This window comes from Lissotriton helveticus, chromosome 2_1, assembly GCF_964261635.1.
Source record: "Lissotriton helveticus chromosome 2_1, aLisHel1.1, whole genome shotgun sequence".
NCBI classification, from domain to species: Eukaryota; Metazoa; Chordata; class Amphibia; order Caudata; family Salamandridae; genus Lissotriton; species Lissotriton helveticus.
In genome coordinates this window covers 473809896-473833159 of record NC_136059.1, presented here as the reverse complement: position 1 = coordinate 473833159, position 23264 = coordinate 473809896, and the positions used below count along the sequence as shown (strand labels likewise).

Genomic DNA, 23264 nt, shown 5'->3' with positions numbered 1-23264 from the left:
GCAAGGCTCGGGGGTGCCCCATCTCCACAATGCTGCGTCAAGACCTACGCCTGCTTCAAGCAGGCGCAGGCTTTTGACGCAGCATTGGCCTGAAAGTGACTGAGTGAAATCTTATAGATTTCACTCAGCCACTTTTGCGAGGCGCACCTGCCCCGGAACGCCCACCCTGCGCCGGAACGCCCACAAGCGGCGCAGGGCTTTACAACGTGACGCATCTGCCTAGATGCGTCACGTTGTAAATCGTTCGTAGGGATGCGCCACGTTTACGCCGCCTTGCGTGACGCAACAGCGGCATAAACGTGGCGCAAGTGCCTCATAAATCTGCCCCATAGTTCCGAATGAGAACTATTTAATAAAATCCTCAGTTTGGCTAGTGGATTATATCCACCAAACTGGATGACATGTAATCTCTGCTAACTCAGTCGTTTTCTGGATTGTCTGCCAGGGATGAACCACTTTCGAAAATCCAACTATCTCTGTCTATTCTTTTGGAAATTCCACCAACAATGTTGGGAGCGTGAGTACTGGGAATGTGCTCTAGAATGGCAGTACACACTCAGTGCCCACATAGTAGCTTCCCTAACATCCAGGGGCCCCATCATTTTACAAATGCTGTGCTTGCCTTTTCCTCAAAGTCCACCACCATTTCCATGGCAGTCCATCATGGAGTTTAGCCCACCGGAGACAGTAGCGGACCTGTCATGAAATGCAGAAAGGCTGGTCCATCAACATGTATAGCAAGCTTAACTCTAAACCTTGGCAGAGAAAGATATATGTGTCTTTGCTAGAGTCATGACTGCCATCTAGTGTACTTTAAATAGAGCATTTGTATCTCCGTTGGTGCAGATGGGGAATCTTATAGTTTTTGGTGCTAATGTCGGATTTGGCCCTTTCTACAGGGTCATCCCCAAACTTTATGTCTTCACCCTTTTGTTTTCTGAACCCGTTTTTGTTGGCCTTTAGGACTCTGCGCACGTTACCACTGCTAACCAGTGCTAAAGTGCTCACGCTCTCTCATTTAAACTTGGTACAATTCGTTTACATCCAATTGACATAATTAGTTTACTTATAAGTCCCTAGTAAAGTGGTCCCACGTGTACCCAGGGCCTGTAAATTAAATGCTACTAGTTGGCCCACATCGCTTGTTGCTCTACCCTCTTACGTAGCCTTGCAAACCTGTCTCAGACCTGCCATCGCAGCTGGTGTATGTAGTTTTAAACTGCCAGTTTGACCTGGCAAAATAAACCGTTTGCCAGGCCCTAACCTTCCTTTTTAATACGCATGTCACCCCTAGGGTTGGCCATGAACTGCCCAGTGGGCAGAGTGCAGTGTATTTACATTTCAATCTTTATTCGGTTTAAAAAACCTTGTAAGATACAAGCATACAATCATAATACATCATGTTACAATCTAATACATAATAAAGCAATAGCAGCGGGTAAAATATCAACACATTTCCTTTGCATAAAATACCTAAAATTCAATTCATTTTTCAAGCCATCCACTTAATTTGACTAGATCGTGATTGGCCCCTCTAGTATACAGAACACTAAATATTCAAATTTGATAAAAAATAAGTTAACTGTTTTGTTAAAAAGAAGAATACACATCAGGACAGTAAGCAAACAACATTTAGTAGCTGACCAATAACGTAAAAACATGGTAAAGTAGCCTATTTTATTAGGTTTTTAGGTTTTTCATCCTCCTAATCAAGGCTACACATAGGAGAAAACGACTTAGGCTGAACACAATCGGTTGTGCAGTGTCACCCTTAAAAATTCTGAGTCCAACCTTAATTTGTCTGAAGCCTAGCCTTTTACAGATTGGCTTGAGCCATTTTTTCCTGGCTCTTAGGTAAGCTGGGCATATAAATAAAGCATGGGACTCATCCTCTTTCAACCTCATCTCGCATAGCTCACATATATCAGAGCCAGCAGCCCCGGCCAACCCCTTATTACAGGTCCAGCTGGTTGTCCTTTCTTTTAGTTGTAAGATACCATACCGGAACTTTAAATATAGGCTTTTGGCCAGTGGGGGGGTGAATTTCATCCATAAAGGGCTCTAAATGCATAGTCATTTTAATTTCGAAAAATTTCGAAGTTAGAGTCCCTGTTCTGGGGTTTAATAACACTGAGTCTCTGATATAATCCCAGTACCTTTGCTTCAAAATCTTTTTTGAACTATTTGTGAGGGAACCAGGATCAAACCAAAAATCACTTAGCCCTAATTTTTTAAACCATTTCTTGACGTACTCTAACCATGGCAAATGCGTGCTATTCCTTATGGCCAATATCTCTTTCAATGCTTCTCTATAATCTGTCAGCTCCTCAACGGACCATAAACGGATCCAATAAAGGAGCGGATGAAGAGAAGCATAGTCATCTGTACGTCGAAAGTTAAGGTCCCATAATACTGGTGCCAGTGGTGTTGACCCTGGTATCCCTAAAAGTTGCCTAATAAAGGAGTTTTCCCTCACTCGAAAAGTATCCTTTGAGGCATAGGCCCAAAGGTCCGCACCATAAAGTGAGGATGATTGTACTTTATATTTGAATAATTCAATAGCTGGTGAGACTGCTTTAAAATGGCTGTTCTTATGCCTCTTTAAAATCGGACACTGATTTTGGGTCAGCCTTAGTTTTGAGTTCTCCAATTGTGTCTTCCATGTAACGTGACTGTCTAAAATAATACCCAGGTATAAAATTGGGGACTTCTTCAATGGGTTCATTATTTATCTTAAAGACCTTATTAAAACCTTTATGAGGGTTGATTGTCATAACTTTTGTTTTAGAGGAATTAATTTCTAATCCCTTGTCATGACAGTACAAACTAAAAGTATTTAAAAGGTTTTGGAGTCCCCTAGGTGTCTGAGAAATTAAAATCGTGTCGTCTGCAAACAACAGTGCCGGAACGGCTTGCCCGCTCAATTTGGGAGAGTCATGCTCGCAGCCCAAAAGAGTTTCGGGAATGTCATTAACGTACAAGGAGAATAAGGTAGGTGCCATTACACACCCCTGCCTTACCCCTTTTGCTATTTTTATTTTCTCGCTAACTTCACCATTAGGTCCCCATCTGACTCGTGCATAATTATTCTCATGAAGTCTAATTAAAATTTGAAGGATATTTGCGGGGACGCCCATCTTACTTAATGTCTTCCATAGGGCTACCCTTGGAACCATGTCAAAAGCTGCCTTCAAATCTACAAATGCCACGTATATATGGGAACTTCTTATAATCGTGTATTTCCAGACTAAACATAAAAATCTAAAAACCTGGTCTATAGTGCTTATCTTTGATCTAAAACCTGCCTGGTATTTTGTGTAAATAAAGTGTTCTTCAATCCAAGAGGAGAGCCGACCAAGAACTTGTCGGGCAAAAATCTTTTGCAACACGTCAATTAGGCTGATAGACCGATAATGTGAAGGATTTGACCTATCACCCTTTTTGAACAGTGTTACAATCTCCGCCCCCTTCCAGGTTTCTGGAACAGGAGCTCCACAAGCAATTTCATTGGATAATAAATTGATATAGGGAGCCCAAATATAATTTTCGTGTTTCCAAAGATCACCTGGTATTTTATCAGGGCCTGGGGCTTTCCCTGTTTTAACTGCCTTGATTGCTAAAATTGTTTCTGTCAAAGAAAAGACAAGAGGTGTATCATGGGCTACAAGGGGAGCCTGTAAACTGTCCCAGCTTTCAACCTCATTTTGACTTTCGCAAGAATAAAGTGAGGTAAAATGGTCGACCCATGTTTTCTCCTCTAGAAATTTATCTTTGCATTCCGTAGCCCCCCTGGTACCTCTAGCAATGAGGCTCCAGAAGGAAGTCTGGTCTCTGCACTTACATGCATCCAGCAGATCTGACCAAACCCTTTCATCCCACTCTTTTTTGGCCATTTGCAAGGTTCTTTTGTACTGAGCTCTCTTAGTTCTCACAGTATTCACTGAATCCCCCCTAACCACTGTGATTAGATCTGTTTTAGCTTGCCGGCATTTCTGGTTATACCAGGTAATCCCGGCTTGTTTACTTTTCCGGGCGTTTTGTGGTCTCTTTACAGCCCTACTCAAGATCTCACCGAGTTGGTTAATTAGATGTTCATGGGATTCTACCAAACGCGAACTTTGGATGACAGTACTGTACCCTAAGAGGGCAAACATGTGCTTCACAAATACATTGTAGATTTGACTAATGATTTTTGTATTGTCTAATACTACTGGCCACTTCATGGATCTACGGTTGTTTGCCACTAGAGGGTCCTGTGACAAGGATACTATGCTACTAACACTTTTATCAAGGGTTATGAAAATCTGGGTCTGGACAGATAAAATCAGGGGATAATGATCACTTTCTGTACGGTCATCTACCATTAAATCGATGGTCATAGGCCATAGATTTAAAGAAACCAACAAATAATCTAAATGGCTATGGGTCACCCCTCTAGTAAATGTTGGTTTACTGGGGGAGTCTGATGGCAACCGCCCATTGCAGGCAGGTAGGCCTGATTCTAGAGTTAAGTTCAATAGTTGTAAGGCACTCACTGTACAGGGTGCTTTATAATTTGTATCAACTAAAGGAATATTATTGGCACCGTCCTCGTCCTTATAGATGTCTTCTAAACCTATGATAGGTTCAAAACCTCTGTTGAAGTCACCTCCTATAATTATTTTTGCATTTTGATCAAACCCTGTCACAATATTACTCAAGTGGGTTATAACTGATGATTCTCTACATGATCGATGTGGTCTACTATAGATATTGATCACGTAAATGCTACAGCCCATAGTGTTTTTTAGCTCAAGTAGTAACAGGTCAGGATTATTTGTATCAATTTGCTTAAAGGACAGGCCTCTTGTAATTTTAACCCAAATTGTTAGGCCGCCAGAAGGTCTTCCCCCATTTGTGTTTACTGCGGGGATGAAAAAGGATCTATAATTAACCTTAAAAAAGTTCTCAAGCCCCCAAGTTTCCTGGAACATAATCAAGTCCCCACTAGCCAGATAATCATGCCAGGCCGGATCTGAGAGATTTTTTTTCAGACCTGCAATATTCCAACAAATAATTTTTGTTAATTCCGAAACCCCTAGTTCCTTTGTTACCAGCTGTGGAGTCATTGGTCCATTTACATCTAGATGTGGTGTTCGCACCATTGTGTCTACGGGATGCATTAACTGTTGAGGGTTTTCGGCAAGTACAATCTGTTTTGGTGCAACTACAGAGGGCAAACCAGAATGTATATGATTTGCACCGCATGGCATTGTCAAAACCCCTCCATCAAGTCAATCACAATCGGATAAACCAGCTAGGGCGGCAAACCTATTTGAGGTACTAACTCCCCAATTGTAAGATGGAGCCCCAAAACCCCAACCATTTGTAGGTACATTCCATCTAGGTGTAGGTTTGATAGGAAACGGTGGATTCAGGTAAGTACCCGGCCATCCTCCGTTATAATTACCATTACCTATAGGTGCTGGGGTGTTGGGGTACAGTAAACGCTGCTGCATACCTGGCCATCCTCCATTGTAGCCAACACTACCTAAAATCCCACAGTTATTTGGTGGTATACCAAGGCTTCGTCTACCCATTAGATTCAAATTTTGTCCTGGGGTAATATGACGAGGAATGTTGTGTTGGTTGACTTGCCATGGGCCAGTCCTATCTTTGGAGACATGGTTCGTGTCACACATTGTAGGTCCCCCACCCCATCCATTTTCTCTCGCTAACCAAGCTGGCTTCAGGGGCTTATGATTATTGGCTTTTTGCGAATCATTATAAAAGAATTCCAATGTAAGGGGGATTATGGAACTACTTCTTCTTTGCGGTGGTAGTATGTTGGATAGGATATCAGGAAGAGCAGATGGGGTTGCGAAAGTTAGTATCACACAATCGCCCTTCCATTTCTTTTGTTTATTCCCTATCCATCCAACCCTCCTTGCCATTTTAATTTCGTCAGCCAGCCGTTGTTCCCCCCCCTGGGCTATCCGCAGATTATTTGACAGCCAATATAATGCCTTGCTTGTTAGTGACGAGGCTGACTCAATTTGACCCGGTGGTAGGATGGGTGTATTAGCTAACACTAACACTAGTGGTGATGCTTCAACTACAAATTGTGTAGAGTTATCTTCTATCACTGGGGGCGCTGTGTCATGTGATGGATCAACTAATTGAACAAAAGGGGCTTCTAATGGCAGGTCATTAACGATATGGCCAGTTTGTGGACATTCTGAAAGAGTTGGCCCTAGTGGCGTAGTATCTGATGTTGACCCAGATTCATTATCTTCCTTTGAACAATCATGGCCGTTATTAACATTACTTAAAACATTTCCTATGGCATCTGTTAATACATTTTGGGTACCTCCCAATTTCTTTATCTCTGCAGAAAGTTTATCAATCTTGCTAATAAGTGGTTTGATAATTGTCTGAATTTTAATTTCTAACAGCTCCGCTATCCGTGACATTAAGTCCTCGTCCAATATTCCCCTTGAATTGTTCTCCTCATTGTTCTGATGGGTACTTTTTGGATTTTGCAGTGGTATAACCTTGCTTTTTCCTGAACCTGGCCCTCCACGTTTGTTTTGTAATCTGCAACAGGCTCTAACTGCCCTTGCAGACTGCTTTGCAGGTACTTCATCCCCCACTTCCTCTCTTTCATCATTGTCTACAACCTCAATGACAACCTGTGCATCTAGCTCGTTATCCGCATGTTGTTCAATGTCCGTCACATTCGTTGTACTGGTGTCAATATTAACATTTGCTGAGGGAGCTGTTTCAAGAACATCACTATTAAAGTCTAATAGTAAGGACTCGTTTGATTGTGAGGAGGTAGGTGGGCTCAAGGAATGGAGAACAGGTGACTGGGACAAATCCAATGATTGTCTGCGCTTGCTGTTTATCTGAGTAACCACTTGGACAAGATAGTTTTCCATAGTATTCTTAGGTGTTTCAGGTACCATACGAAGATTTTTTTTAGGCATTATTATGCAAGATGTGTGATAGTCTTACACCCACAACCCAATAAAATAACAAGGTATTAGTCTCAATATTTTAAAACAAAAGTCTTACGTCAATGCCTTGTGCAGGTCTCCAATGGACTTGTTTCCTGGTTCGTAAAGATGTTTTATCTGCTATCCACTTTGCAGAAATAACCCCTTCCTTATCCGAGCTCCAGGTGAATCGATGTCAACTATATGGCCGGTTTGCCGACCCCCATCTGGATAGCTAGGATTTTGGAGGCGGTCAAAAAAAGCTTTTACACCCCCACTGACTGTGGATTAACAGGAACTACTCCCTGGAGCACAAGGGTAGATTTTAGAGGGATGGCCCTGCCCCTGCCTCCTCGTGCCGATGAGGGCCGTAGAGGGCCCGCCCTTTGCCCGGGCTTAGCTCCGGGCGTCCCGCTCGCGTCCCGCGAAGCTGGTCCTGCGGCGCTTTTGTGCGCCTCCCTGGCGCCCTCGCGGTGTCACAACGCACGCCGCCGCGTAGGCTGCCGGGATTCGTAGTCCCGGAGCGGCGGCGCGTTCAAACTGCAGGGAAGGTGACTCTCGGCGGTGGCGGCGTGGGCTGTGAAGCCTGGCAAGCTGTGGCGTGTTGCGGCGTGCTGCAGGTAAGGTTTTTCCGTTTCCGTGTATTTAAAAAGTAGCATTTGTAATTTTAAGTTTTACAGTTCTTGTAGTGCACAAATATTAAATCGGTTTTTGACTATTGCAAGGCCTACTTCTCACATAGTGTCACATTAGAGGTGCCTTATTATATTTAATAAGGACATCTTCCAAATGGGAACAGGTAAACAGTTCATGTTTGGTGTTTTTGGAATGGTAATGAAAAATCCTCTTTAAGGCTAAAGTCAGATTTTTTATTACAATTTAGAAAATGCCACTTTTAAAAAGTTGGCATTTTCCTGCGTTGGTCATTTAGTGACTGCAGCCTGTGTAAGGGTCACATGACTGGGGTAATTGGCAGTTAGACTTTGTGTATTTCTCCTAGACAGCCTCACAAAAATAAGAGAGCTTAGGTGTGCTTTGATGGCAGGGCTGGAGTGTAGAGTTAGGCACAACCCCACTTACACCTGAATAGGCTGTGTCCTGCCTTCACACAGAGGATTGCATACCTCCTGTGGTTCGTCTGGAGCCAGGGTAGGGAATGCAGGAAACATGTGCACTTCAAAGGGAATCCTCTAAAGGTTTCTCCCACTTGAAAGAAGGCATCAGTTTTAAATATTGGACCTCAGACGCCAACTCTTCAGTACACTTCTTGGCCTGTAGGGTCTAAAGAAGCAGGACTGCCATTCTACTGCCCTGCTACTATGCTGCTGTGCTGCCTGTTACCCTGCTTGCAGAGACATGCACCCTTCAGTCCAGGTTGAAGTTACTGCAAGGGTCAGCCAGCTGAACCCCTGTTCTGAGCTGCAGAGACACAACAAGCTCCAGAGGCTCCCTGCAACTGCCCAGCTGGGCCTGCAGCAGGACGGGCCTGAGCCCTACTGGCCTCGGCTGGAGTGAGTTCCAGACCCCCAATTGGTGCCCCTCAGCTCCTGGACCTTTGGTGTGACCTCAGTTGAGCTCCCCTGAAGTTTTTGTGCTCTTCACAAATTGGCCTGTTCGCACCAAGATCTTACTGCCCTCCAACGTGAAGTTCTGGAGAACCTGACTCTACGCCTACAGTGACCGCCTACGACGCCTAGCAGCACAAGATATTCAATTAGGGGCAGATTTACAAGCCCCTTGCGCCACTTTTGCGTCACTTTTAACATGAGAAAAGTTACTCAAAAGTGGCGCAAGGGGCTTGTAAATAAGCCTCTTAGTGCTACAGAAGCAACAGCGTGCAGGGACCGCCAACTTGAAGCTCAAGCAAGGACCATCTGTGACGCAAACAGGAACTTCGTGCTATAGCGACGGCCGTCTCAGCGACACCAGTGTGCTAAGCACGCTACATCGATGACCATTCATGACACTCTACCAGTTCCTCACGGCCCCTTCCACCTTGAATGGAACTCGTTCTAGGTTACTACTGGGTCTTTTATGAAAGACTTTCTAGAAATATCTATTCCTGAAAGGCGCAGCATCAAATTCAGGCTCTTTGTCACTGTTGTATCTGTCTGCATTAGTGTGTGCCTGATGTCTGGCCATTTCTTTCCTCTTTTTTTCTTGTCCCTCTGATACATTATTAATCCTCTTGTGTAATTTATTATTTATAGCATCCATGTGGTTCTGTATCTCATCTGAAAGATGGCAATTAAGCACATCATGAAAACAACCATGTTAGTGTGGAATGATAAAAGATATGGCAGACAGAGGTGTTTTGTGGAATAGAATATCATTTAATAAGCCAAGTTTTAAAAAAAATCAACAACAAAGGCGCTGAAGCGAATTGAAAGACCAGCTACTAACTCGAAGGAAGTCTGAGGAGAGAAATTGATTGAATCCGGAAGGAGGAAATGCAGTGAAACGTGAGACTGGGACTCCAGAGGTCAGACAATTGAAAGATTGCTGCTAATGGAGGATGAGACAGTGCTCTGTGTGTGTCACTGGAATCTGGGGACTGGGGTGTTCATCTATAATGCTTTGTTGCAATTTAAATGCCGTCTGAATTGAAGACATGATGGAAACGTTCTATTTTTGTGAATCAGTGGTATGCGGTGCGAGCAGCGTGAGATGGAAAATAGAGATTTTATATAACTGGTCATTATTACGTTTTTCCCTGCTTCCCCGAAGTACGTTTCTGTTGACCAAAAAAGGATTTAATTTAGACTTTTACGATGCAGAAAATGATATCCGGAATCTCACCAAACTTCACAATCAGAACATTTGTACTGAATTGTCTGATTTGCAGCAAATATGCCTGCATTTACGTCTGTGGCCAGATATCTATAACTGTTACTTTCGTTGTAACTGTCCAAATAAATACATTTTTTAAATACAAAATAAAAATAAAGGGGCATATTATCAAAGACGGGCCATACATTATCGCCGCTTTTATCGGCAGGAAACTGCCGATAAAGCGGCGATAATGGGCTTGATAATATGCTCTATGAACATGTTTTGCTGTTCATCCTATGTGGGAAGGGTATGCCCAGGTGTGGGTCCCGTGCTCACTAGGCCACTGGAGTCAAGCTATCCTGGCTGATGAAGGCTGATAGCCAGAAACCCTTCCTAGGATGCTTGATTACGGTCCAAGGAAGACAAGGCTTGGCAATTCGGTCTGGACTGTTCCCATGAGGCACAGGGTCAAGACTGATTTGCATATGACCATGTCTGAACTGGGGTGGCTTGGTGAACAAAATAACGATGGATTAAACCCAGATCTGTGACTGGGGGTGAATGTTTTGCCATTGTGCAGCATCCCGTCCATCATCTTGTGTGTTTAACTGATGTAATAATGCATACTTAATCAGTAAATCACAGGCCCCGTGTTAAAACCAGGGAACAAGCACAGGTGGCTACATTAAAGGTACATCTTTGAAGCTGCTCCCCAGCAAATCCAGTGTATTCAGCCCCAGCCATACAACACAGAACCCAATCTTAATGAGTTGCCACGGACAATTGATTGTTGTCGCTTTGCTCTGCACAATAATTTTGGGATGCTCTTTTATAAGTTGATGTTTTATCTGCTGCTTTTAGAAGCAACCTCTATTTTTTATTAATTGTATTTATCAATATCACTCTGTTATGTGGTTTCACTTAAAGTGTATGCATGGATGTGTTAATCAAGCAATCAAACATTTATAGAGCCTGGCAAGTCACCCCTTGGGTCTCGAGGCACTTGTAGCTGCTGCCAGTAGCGGTCGGCAGTAGGTGTTTCTGCAGGTCGGTGACGTGGGCAGGGGCAGGGGCAGGGTGGGGGTAGTAATGTATGGATTACGGAGTGTTACAGGTAAGTAAACATTTAAATAAATAAAACGAATTTTGTTGCGCGCACTGCATCACCAAATGTGATGCAGTGCGCGCAATGTAATTAATTTTATTTATTTAAATGTTTACTTACCTATAAAACTCCGTAATCCATACATTACTACCCCCCACCCTGCCCCTCCCCCTGCCCGTGTCACCGCCCTGCAGAAACACCTACTGCCGACCGCTACTGGCTGCTGCATGGTGGTATCTCATTTGAACATCCAGGTCTTGAGACCTTTCCTGAATTGCTGGAGAGACGGGCAGTCCTTAGATGCAGGGGAAGGGAGTTCTATGTCTTGGCTGCAAGGTGCAAGAAGGAGCGTCCTCCGCTGTTGGTCGTCGGCGAGGAAAAGTGAATGTGTGTGTGAAAAGTAAATGTGAAAGTTGTTGTCCAAATTTTAATTTTAGGTGCCAGAAAAGGCGATAGAGTCAGTTGTATAGATACACAGGGGTTTGGGAGTAGGATTGTCATACCAGTGCCTCAGCTGAGTAGGTATCAGGGCCACTGGAATTATACTGCAGCGGAGGGCCAAATTATGCTGCAGGGTTGACTAAATTATGTGGTAAGAAAAGGCAAATTATGTGACGTAATGTGGCACATACAGTGATAGTATTACCTAATTATTTTCCTATGTTTATCCTTCTTACCACTATCTGTACATATGTTGCCCCTCATTAGCTAGCGCCTGTTTAACACCCAAATATAGCATTAATGAACAAAAAGAGGACCAGCCAACCTATGCAGTGGGACTTCCACTGCCCAGCAACATGTGTCGCTGCGATTTTAGTAACTTTTGAACATTTAAGCTCGAAACAATTTTTTTGTTTTGTTAAAATCCGCAGACTATCCAACAGATGATGGATTGTGTGGCAAATGCGGTAAATCCATAATTATGCAGAAAAATGCAGCAGCCGCACAATCGCATAATTCCAGTGACCCTGATAATTATCCACAAAAAGTGAAGGATCCGGGGACTGAACATTTTCTTTTTAATGTGCATAAACAATTTAAAACTGTGGTTAAGTTACTTAAATGAACATTTCTTCGCTTTCTACTGATTTTTACTTTTTCGTCATTTCATTTAGTAGCACATCTCTGAGGTAAACATGTTCTTCTCTTCTGTTGCAGCTTTGATGTGGACAATGGCACATCATCGGGACGCAGTCCCCTGGATCCCATGACGAGCCCCGGGTCGGGCCTGATTCTACAGGCCAACTTTGTCCACAGTCAACGCAGGGAGTCCTTCCTGTACCGGTCCGACAGCGACTATGACCTGTCACCAAAGTCCATGTCCAGAAACTCCTCCATAGCTAGTGACATGTAAGTACTTCACAGTTAATCAAAATGGCGGATGCATTGATAGAGAAGTCTGTTTAGTGCTCCATTTGCGAAATGGAAACGAGTGCTATGGAATTCTGTGTAGACATGTAGGCGCTTTGTTGGACTTTTATGTATCGATTTGCATGCCTTAAATACCAATTGAACTTGATGACAGGATAAAGATATACCTACCGATTACATGTATAAGCCCTAATGACAACTTAAGTGGAAATCCCATTGGGAGGAAATAATAGTTTGTGTTTGAGAATTGTACATTTTGCAGTAATTACCACCTCAGCAGGTTTCTGTCCTGCTTAATATCTGCCAAGTAAAATCGGGTGGCGTTATGGCAGGAAAAGCACGCCAGTGTGATTGTTTGCACCTCGGAGCTGGACCATCATTTTAGGTACATCATTTAGACCAACATTTTAGGTACAGAACGTGTCACGATACAGCAATGCCACCCCTGGTCAATATCCCGTCCCCCAGGATAGATATTTCCAGGTGCCATATTACTGCACCCATAGACCACAGTGAGTGTAATAAGTCCCATTGTGTTCATAAATTGACTATTTACACTGTATGAATGAATTATATTCTGAAATCGTCCTTAGAAGACAGGTATGGGTGCTTCTGTACGTGCTCATGAAGACGCCCACGCTGGTCATGTGATATGCTTATTTATTAGCAGGGAATGAAAACATTCAGGTGTAACCAAAGCAGGATACTGTCTGTATTTATAGGCCGCTAATAAGATCTATGATACTGTAGACAAGTAATTAGAGCTCTGCTCTACTGTGGTAACTTAATCTGTTTTCCTTTCTGTACACTGTATAAGGACAAAACAACTGCGTGTTGATTAAGCGGTGCTGGTGCATTCCCAGGAGGCACATGTGTTCTGCATGTACACAGGAAACAGTATTTTGTTCAGCTGGAGTTCAGTAAAAGGAAGTTCAAAACCGTTATTTAGTTCAATGTCAAAAAAACGGAAGACAAACAAAATCAGTGGAGATTGTAAATACTCTGGGACAGATTTATGAGGCTCTTGCGCCTCCTTGCGCCGCAATTGCGTCACGTAATGTGACGCAACGGCGGCGCAAACAATGCGCCCTATTTACAACGTGACGCATCTAGGAGATGCGTCACGTTGGAAACCACTGCGCCATAAGGAGGCGTTCCTGCGCAGGAACGCCTCCTAAAAGTGGCTGAGTGAAATCTATGAGATTTCACTCAGTCACTTTCTACGTCAATTCCCTACGCCTGCTTGAAGCAGGCGTAAGGGTGACGCAGCATGCATAGAATAGGTGGCTCCTGTGCATTGCAGGAGTCATGTCGCACTTGCGACATGACTCCTGCAATGCGCCGCCCGTACGCCGAGAGATGCGTCACGCATCCTCACTGCCTTGCACCATGGTGCGCCGCATCATAAATGCAGCGCACCATGGGTGGCGGAGCAGTGGCGCACTGTGGCGCATGTTAACTGGCGCGTCCCTCGGGATGCGCCAGTTAACATAAATCTGCCCCCTAGTATTGGGGAATTTGCCCTTTAGCCCTATTTTTTAGAATCATTTAGAATCGATTTACACACAGCTCTCCAATACTTTTTAAATTGTTTCTTTGTGTTTGCTGTTTTAGGTTTTATGGTTCAGCATACCGAATTCCAAAGTTTTTCCTAATATTTTTCCAGCTTCGACTCAAAAATACAGCCCAGGCCGGTAAAAACTAGCCAGATGGCAGCCTCACACCTGGGCACCATGTGACCTAGACAAGCACCTAAGTCCCTCCCCTCTTTCCTTCTGACCTTCTGCATGTCCAGGGGGGACAATAAAGGAGAGGCACAGTCTTCCGTCCCCCACCGCCCATTCTGTTTCAGTCCCTTCATTTTCAGTGTGCCTCTTGGGTGGTCTAGCTGGCAGAAGGAAGGATTTGCATAAAAGTTATAAAACAAAACCATGCATTAAAAGCTTTATTCATTAGATACAATTTTTTGGGGGGACGCATATTTTGCATATTCTTAAACATGAAGGCATTTTCTTTTCAATCTTCTTTTCAAGCTGACTGGTGGCCGAATTATTAGCAAAAAAACATTAGGGGTGAGGTTTGACAATCTCTTGTCATTCTAACCCCAGGTGTCCGCGGCGGTGAGCACTTGTTTTGGGCTGCTTTTGGCCTTATAAAAATTTATCTTTTTTCTGCCTCTGCCTTCCAGAAAGATGGTGGTTCATGCTCTCGCCACCTTTAGGTTGGACTATGGTAATGTTTTGTACCTGGGTCTTCCTGATTGTTTGATTAACAGACTCCAGGTCGTTCAAAATAGAGCGCATGGCGCATTCTCAGACTCATATGTCGGACATTTATGTCTCTTCTTTCGCGATCATCGCACTGGCTGCCTGTCAGTATTCCGTCCATCATTTGTTTGCTGTAACACTTTTCTGCTTAAGTGGGGTGGGTATGCCCAGACGTGGGTCCCTTGCTCACTGTGCCACTGGATTCAAACTAGCCTGGATGAAGAAGGGTGACATACCCTGAATCCGGTCCCAGGATGCTTGTTTCCGGTCCAAGGAGGACCTGGCCTGGCAGTTCGGCCTGGACTGTTCCCATGAGGCACAGGGTAAAGACTGATTTTCATATGGCTGGGTCCAAACTGGGGTGGCGTAGTGGGCAAAAGAACAATGGATTTAACCCAGATCTTTTGACTGGGGGAGAATGTTTTAATTGTCAGCATTCCGTCCATCATTTGTTTGCTGTCATCGGAGGCCGGCAGGTAAGCGGGAGGGGAGGCGGGGGAGGGAGGTTTGAAAGACAGAATAGGTAAAATGAAATAAATAAATGAAACATATTCCGTCATCTGTCAACTCCCCCACCCCACTCCACCGCGCTTACCTGCACCGGCCGTGACTGCTGCCTGTAAAGGATTGAATACTTTACAAATTGTTAGCTTTGACCCACAGGGCGTTTTGTTTTGGCTGCCTCCCAGTATCTGATAACTGGATTGTAACACTATTCTCCAGCATGAGTTCTGCATTCTTCACAGTCTTTTCTTGCTGTGGGTCCCAGTGTCACAAGCTCAGAAGGAGAGGCCCTTCCTTCTCTTATTTGGCCCCATCAGTGTGGTATCAGCTTCCCTTTGAGCTTTCTTGGGTGCGCTCTGAGTCATCTTTGAGGAGAAAGCTTAAAACCTGGTTATTTACTTTGGCATAATTGGTATCTTTGTACTGTTGGTTTTTAGCACTGGGGTACTACTATGAGCATTTGTGTGCTTTATAAATGTATTAATTCGTTCATACATATTTTGAATATTTTAAACATGAAGGAATTTAATGTGATAAATGCACTTTCAGGAGTTAGCACACAAAGGAGCTGTAAAAGCTAGTGTTTTTATCCTGTATGAGCTGAAGGGTGAATCTCATGGGCCCACCTGTGCTTCTGTAGGGCAGGCTGAAGGAGATCCACGTTATTTTGACTAGTCTGACTGGGATCCTGCTAATTAAGACCCCAGTCTATCTGCTTTCTCCCTAAATTGTTGTGTTGAATACTTAGGTACACTCCAGACTGGATAATGGGATACCCTTATCAGTCCCTAGTATGTGGTACTAAGGTACCCAGGGCATAGGTACCTCAGAGGTCTCCCATGGGCTGAAGCATGCATTATGCCACCCATGGAGACCATGTTAAATGGATCTACAGGCCTGCCATTGCTGCCTGTGTAAGTTGGTGCTTGCAACATTTACTTAAGATATAGGTTTACTATATCTAAGGGTCACTGCACTTAAAAACTATAAGTCACCCCTATAGCAGGCCTTTGCAATCCCGAAGGTAGGGTGCTTGGTTCTAAGTGAGAGGGTACCCCTGCATGAGCAGGACACCTCTGCAGCCTATGGAGTCCATTATTCCGGGTTTTCAGTGAAGCATCCATATACTATATAGAGGGGCACCGCTTAATTATGCGATGAACATCTCGAAAACGGCTTCAACAAATCCTATTATGTTTGGTATCAAACATGTTGGAGTCATACCCCCACACCCTAAACTATGTGGGAGTATGATTCCAAGCACTGGAAGAGCCCTCCATTATGCTCTGTGTTACCGGTTCCTGTCTTCTAGACCCCGACAGCACAAAATGATTGCTGCCGACCAGAGACACATTTCGGCCCTCCTGCTGCTGAGCCAAGCTCGAGCAGAGGAAGGTGGAACAATAAGCATCCTGTCACAGGGAGGTGTGACCACCTCCCAGACAGAAGGGGGAGGTGCTGCAAGGCCCCCAAAATAAACATGCTGAAGCTCAGAAGATGAATGAGCAATAAAGATACCCTTACATTTTGTCTATAACTTGTGATCAGGGATCGATAATTTTCCACAAACAAAGGTCCATTTACACTACCCGACTAATCCCTTCACGCTGGGGTTCAGTGTGATGCAAGTTTATACACAACTTACCAAAATACACCATAGAACCTGCATTTCTCCTTATAAAATGTATATGTTTGTGGCGCTAGACCATAAAGCAATATTATGTACCTATGAATACTACCAAATAATCAATAGACTCAGTGTGTAATTTATAATATTTATTGTAATAATGTGAAAGAAGTGCTCATCAAGTACTGTCATACAATGCAAATCATATATTATCACGAAGAAAAATTATTAGCAATGTACAGAATCAAAATCATGTCAAATAAACAATGCATTGAAGGAGTGGATAGGCGAAAAGAGAAAAGTTTCTGAGACAAAATACATTTGCAAATGATTATGCAAATTCAGAATATTATCTATACTAACCCAAGTAAGAATCAGGGAGATCTACCCTCTGGCCAAAGGTCAGTAAGGCTCCTCAAGAAGAGTCGAGTGGCAAAGATTAAGTCAGGAATCAGGAAACAGGTAGGCTCGATCTGGAAACAGCAAACTGATGACAGCGACGATCTCCCGCTAACTAAACACCAGCCGATCTAACCACACCCACCGGGGCACCTCAATTATACCCTACAACCTAAATGTTCAACCCACATTTGTTTCAATATGAGAATAAACTCTGTCTCTCATTGGCTAAGGATGGGGGTGTACTGTCACACCACTCTCAGTGTGATCATTTTATTGAATATCCTTTTTTCTTAAACTTTTAGCATTAAGATAGATTCTTCCCAGGAAACAACTTTGAACAGAATCATAATACATAATTCCTTCAGCACATTTTATGTATCAAGTCTTTACGCTTCCATTGTTTGCCTCTGCCATCTCGGGAAGGAAGTTGTTCGATTCCACTTATATCATATTTTCTTTTCCGTAGCTTGCCAGTCATACAGAACACTATGAAGGTCATGTTCATGCCTTGGTGTTCTCTCCTCTCATTCAAAACCCTCTTTTGGTCATTTTATTTTCTCTACCAAATATTAACCCCAGACTGGCATGCAGAAGAGTAGGCCCATACTTTCTTTTCTACAGAAAACAAACACATAACATTTTTATTTTCATGAAATGCAATTTCATTGCACACCATCCCAGCATTGCACTAACCCATGCACAACCCATATTATTTTCCTAGCAATCATTATTAACGTGCAGAAAAGCAGCATTAGACTTTTATTTTTTCTTAAAGCCAAAAGCAATTGCGGCCTAGTTCCATGCATTAGTACACGCATGCGCAAAAGCATTTCCCCTTATTTTAGCTTTCATTAATAATATTTTCACAGCACAGTTAATCCATGTTACTGAGAGTTCAATCCAAGCAGATTTTTATTTTCGCAAAACCCTGCTCCATCACATGTAACATTTGCTGCGCGTTCAGAAGACAAACATTAGGCTATGTTATTGAGACAAATAGCTGCTTATTCTTTTAACACAAAGATTGATGTTTCCTTTCTCCGACTGCAAAGTTTGAGGATTTTGCAAAGTGAAATACTTGACATTCTTGCTGGGATACAGGGGGTATGAAAGGCTCTACGATGGCAGTTTTTCCAACACGCATTTTTAAATACACATAAATGAACGTTACACATATTTCAGAATAATTCAGCAGTCAGCAAATTACAAATGAAGCACACATTCGTAATTCTAAAGTGTGATGGAAATAAAGATTTTCGTAGATTCAAAACAAATCAAGACATTACTTGCTGATGGTAAATATTTGCTGAAAGCCAATTTCCACCCATTAGCATTTGTGTAGTATACAGTTTTATCAATAAGACTATATGATTGTACAAATTTGGTGCCCATTCCAATGGAAGACGTGCTGTCTGGAAATGGTGGGGGGCTATCACATCATGCTTTAGTAATATTTGAGAGGCAGTGTGCTCCAAAATACACCACCAGCTACATACCACGCCTTTCCACTCTCCTGCTGGATTAGTGTGTCTCATTTGCTAGACTTTGTCTTGGTGTGAACCTAGGAATATTCACAGTCCCCATGACTTCAGGGATGTAACACCGATCGCAGGAACCCTACTCTAAAAAGTGTTCCAGCTGCACTGCTTTTACCTGCTTGTAAATGTAAAATCTTAGCAAAGCTTTTTTAACAGGTGAAAGCCGGAATGCTTCATAAGGGGATGAATGTGACAGTACTAATTAATGTCTAACAAATGCACTGGTTAGTTTATTCAGAGCCTGCCAAGAGGCAAGAGGGGTAATTGCAGTGGGGTTTTGAATACAGATTGTTGGATGCAGTGTTTCTGTTGCAAGGCACCTCACACAAGGGAAACATCCTTTCCTCACAGTCTTTACAATGACCAGCCTTTACAACAAAGTCAGTTCCCCACATGCGACGTAACCAGGCATTACTTTACCACGCAAGTTGTTACAACGACTTGCTGTAGGGTCCGCGTTGTTGGATTGAGGTTGGATTTTTAAGTCCAACACCTTCCCTACTGATGTGTATACTGGGGTTGGAATAGTAATTTATACTATTCCAAAGTCCAACGCCCCCTAAAGCAAGTTATTATAATGACTTGTGTGCTAAAGTAACGCATAATAACATTGCAGGAGGGGTACTGACTGCGTAGTAAATGTCTGCGGGGTAAATGCCTCATACAACCCTTGCACAATGCGGGGGCATGCTAGGAAGTTAACAAAAACTATGTAAGAGCAGCAGGGGGCCTAATATCATACTTAGGGGAATACATAGATTAGATTAACTCTTCACACAGTAGTATTACATGGCTGGAGGAAACGCCAGGTAAATCACTTTGGTACATTGTAAATCACACCTGTAATGAATGTGTGCAGATTTCTTTTATTGTTGGATTAAGATGGTCAGTTTATCTCCTGTATTCTGTCCTCACGGCCACTGCTGCAAGATATCAAATAACCCATATCAGATACACGTGAGCCTCTATCTTTCTTCAATAACAAGTCATTAACCAATATCTTAGTAATATGTAATCTGGGCTACTTTAACAATTTACTCGTGAGATTCCCACAATATTCATTTTCTCTCCTCTATAAGAGGATTAATTCCACGAAATCCCTACTATTGTTTTTGCCTTGCCTATCACTCTCCCCTGCACACAGACAAAACTCAGGCTGGCTTTTAGCCAAGCACTGGGCACAGTACAGCCCTCTTGCTCCGGGTGGTTCCAGGCTGCATATCTTCCCAGTTAGTCACTCGTCACACATCATCTTGCACTTTACAATGAGTCAAAGTTCAATCCCTGACTGTACCCAAGCCTCTCGGTGCCCTTTTCAAGTTTAAATATTTTGAATTACTTGCCCCCCTCCCCATGGTATGTTCTTTTTCGACAGATATAAGATGTACACCTCTTGTCACAAGTTCAAAACAAGTTTAGACACTCACTTCTCCAGGTAGGAAGTCTGGCGCTATTCAGATCTGCAAGATTCACGTCATATCCTTGATCTCATTTCTATCTTACTCATCTTTGCAATTAATGTAAATATGTATATTAGCTCAATATATTTGCTTAATGCAGGGGATGCACATCACTGTCATCTATGAATCCATTAATCAGCTTCACTTTGTTACGTACGCTTCTCGATTACCCCAATCATCTTCACCTTCTATACTCTAATTTCCAATATATAAACAGTGTCATCATCTGTGGTTTATAAATATAAAGCAATGCTCTCTCTTACCTGTTCTTATCAGCCAAGTCACTAAATACCATTAATCTATGTCTACGTGGCCATCTCGTTTGTTAATGGCCTTATTTACCTCTTGCTGCTCTATAATCAGCTCTAGTGTTAGAAGGGCTACAATTTTTAAACATATACAAATCTAAATTAAATGTGTTTTAGTTACTTCGGAATGTAGTTCCTGTCCTGTTAAATAAATATAAGAATAAATATGAAAATAATGGCAACATGGCGGCAGGGTGCCTGCACTGCCGCTAGCCCCCTTTTTTTGCGCCCGGGGAAATACAGGGGTGCAACGTATTCTTGTGAATATGGCACATTCCTGCCTTTTAAACATGTCAGAGTGAGGGGCAGCTGGATTTGGCGCAGCTCCGCGCACCGGCATTTTTTGTAAATATGCCCCCTAGTGTCCCCGCCTCCACTTCAAGTGCCTTCCCCTACACCAGCTTAGACCATTACAACACAGGTTCAGGACACTGCTTCAAATTTAAATAATAACATAGGTCTGACCACCCTAGATCTCCAGCACTTGACACCTCTTTCCTGGCAAAACCAGCACTGAATACACTTATCCATCAATGAGATAGAAATGCTCCAAGAAATCATGACAAGTAACCAATTGCTGATCTTTGAGAGCCACAAAGGGATCTGTGTCGCAAGAGCAGCCGGTCATAACTTGCCCTCTAACAGGTCACCCGAACCAAAGGACAGTATGAAGCCCTCCAGCCTCAAAGTCACCCTCTTCAATGCAAGATGCTAGAAAACACTGTAATATCCAGGACTGATTCCAGGCATCAGCAGATAAAACGTGTCCCTAGCCCAGCCTCTTCCTTCTTCTGTAGCTCTTACAAATAACTAGTTAGATTGTAAAGCAGCATGTCAGATTCTCAGGAATGTCATTCTCGCACACCCCGTAAAGGACCCATGAGAAGAACCAGTCATTCTGGCTGACTTTAGACCCAACTATTGCATACCAGAGGTGTGGCGCCGCGGCCAGGGCGACTGACGCTGGAATCTGGGGACCACGGTTCGATCCCCGGCTCCGGCGGCAGGTTAGCCCAGCACCATGTGAATCTGGGCAATAGCTCGCTTAATCTTCCCGACGGCCCCCAGTGCCTAGAGACCCTTACGGGTGATTGTGCGCTTTACAAATGTGGACTTTACTTTACTTTACCATATTTAGCATAGGTGCTAGAGACACTCGTCGCCAAACATGTTCCTTCCCATTTGAAATATTACTGTTTCTTTGGTGATTTTCAAAACCAGCTTATGAACATGTTGTGGGAGGAAACTAAAACACTTAATATAAGTGAACTTTTTGCACAGTGGAATATGTTCACTCCTGTACTACAGGTGTATTTGTGACCATCAACAATGTTTACCACACTGTGCTCTTAAATGCCCGTCTAGTCGCCAGCATGGAAGGTATAACTTTTCAATGTTTCACATACACATGAAGCAAAATTGAGATATTTTTCTTAAAAACTGCAACCACCTCCTGTAAAGTGCCACAAGGATCTGCCATTCCCCAGAGACTTCTTTATCACACATGGCACTTTTAGCACAATTAATAGAATCAAGTCACATGGTCTAAAAGCAAAGCTAGGCTCATGATATGGGTTTCTATGGGGGGATCTCTGGGGCATATTATCAAGAACGGGCGTTACATTATCGCCGCTTTTATCAGCAGGAAACTGCCGATAAAGCGGCAATAATGTGCTTGATAATATGCTCTATGAATTCCAATCGAAGCCCATGTTAGATGTCTTCAAATCTAACATGGGCTTCGATTGGAATTCATAGAGCATATTATCAAGCACATTATCGCCGCTTTATCGGCCGTTTCCTGCCGATAAAAGCGGCGATAATGTAACGCCCTTTCTTGATAATATTCCCCTCTATTCGTAAAAACATCGACTTTCGGTGTAATGCATTAACATCACTCCTGTAACAACCTCTTAATGTTAGCGCTACTCGCGAGAAAAGCCAATCTCGCTCTCATGCAGGATATCGATAAGTCTACGAGACAAGACGAGAAAAAGAGTATGAATGCCTTTTACAAATAATTACATTTAGTCTAGATTCATTCAAATCATAACAATTCTTAATAAGCGTTCTACTTGCTTTAGAGAGACAGAAAATCTAGGGCACTACCATCGATTGTAGCATCTCTTCTAAGTAGGCTTGTTGAATCACAACGCAGATGTCTTCAACATGCCTCTAAGCATGTAAATACATAGGTTTCGAGTCCCGGTCAGGATTATTGTTTTACACACTACATATTTTTACCTTTCACTAAAGAATGTTAACTCGCAGGCTTTGAGGTCAGGTGAAATGGGTTCCAAGAAATAACAAAGATTTCACTAAATGTTTCAAAAACTAAGGCACACTCCCTAAACTAAATACCCCTAATCTAAATCACCCTGACTGTAAAACAATGTGTAACATTTGCGTAGCACTGCAACTAGTAATCACGTCAAGAAAAAACTGCTGACTAGAAACTAGGGGTAGGCGGAACTCGCAGAGTTTCACTCTGTAGAGTTATATGAAGACTCCACGAGATTCCGCGGAGTTCCTCGAACGGGCGTAAATTAATATGTTGTGCTGCTCATGCTAATTTTTAGAGCCTGAAGCATGTTCCATGCTGAAAAGTCAGCACAAAAGGCACCACGCTGTGCAACAGAAAGAGCTTCTTCTCGAGTTGGTTTTTCTGCTGCTCGAGTAGATTTTCTTGACTAGCTGCATTGGGAAAATCTCATTTGGTTTCCACCTAGTGCCTGAAAATCATGCTAGAGGACGCCACTTCTCTCTTGTGCTTGCCAACGGTACGTTGGCAAGCCACGTGTGAGAAATAATTCCACCAAATGGCATTTGGCAGAATTTGGCTAGAACCCCATGTTACAACCATGGCCGAAATTTATCTTTCAATTGGTCCATTTTTTTCACTTAATTTTTTCTTGTTGGATAGTGGTTCAAGT

At 43.0% G+C, this 23264-nt stretch overlaps 1 protein-coding gene across 2 annotated transcripts in view; it reads left to right on the top strand.

Annotated features, from left to right (window-relative positions):
• Nucleotides 1-23264, top strand: part of PDE4D (phosphodiesterase 4D) — a 1494598-nt gene that overhangs the window by 837547 nt on the left and 633787 nt on the right. For both annotated transcript variants that reach the window (XM_078675125.1, XM_078675126.1), the window contains exon 2: nt 12013-12204. In XM_078675125.1, the coding sequence (XP_078531251.1) occupies nt 12013-12204 (192 nt within the window). The remainder of the gene's footprint in view (nt 1-12012; nt 12205-23264) is intronic.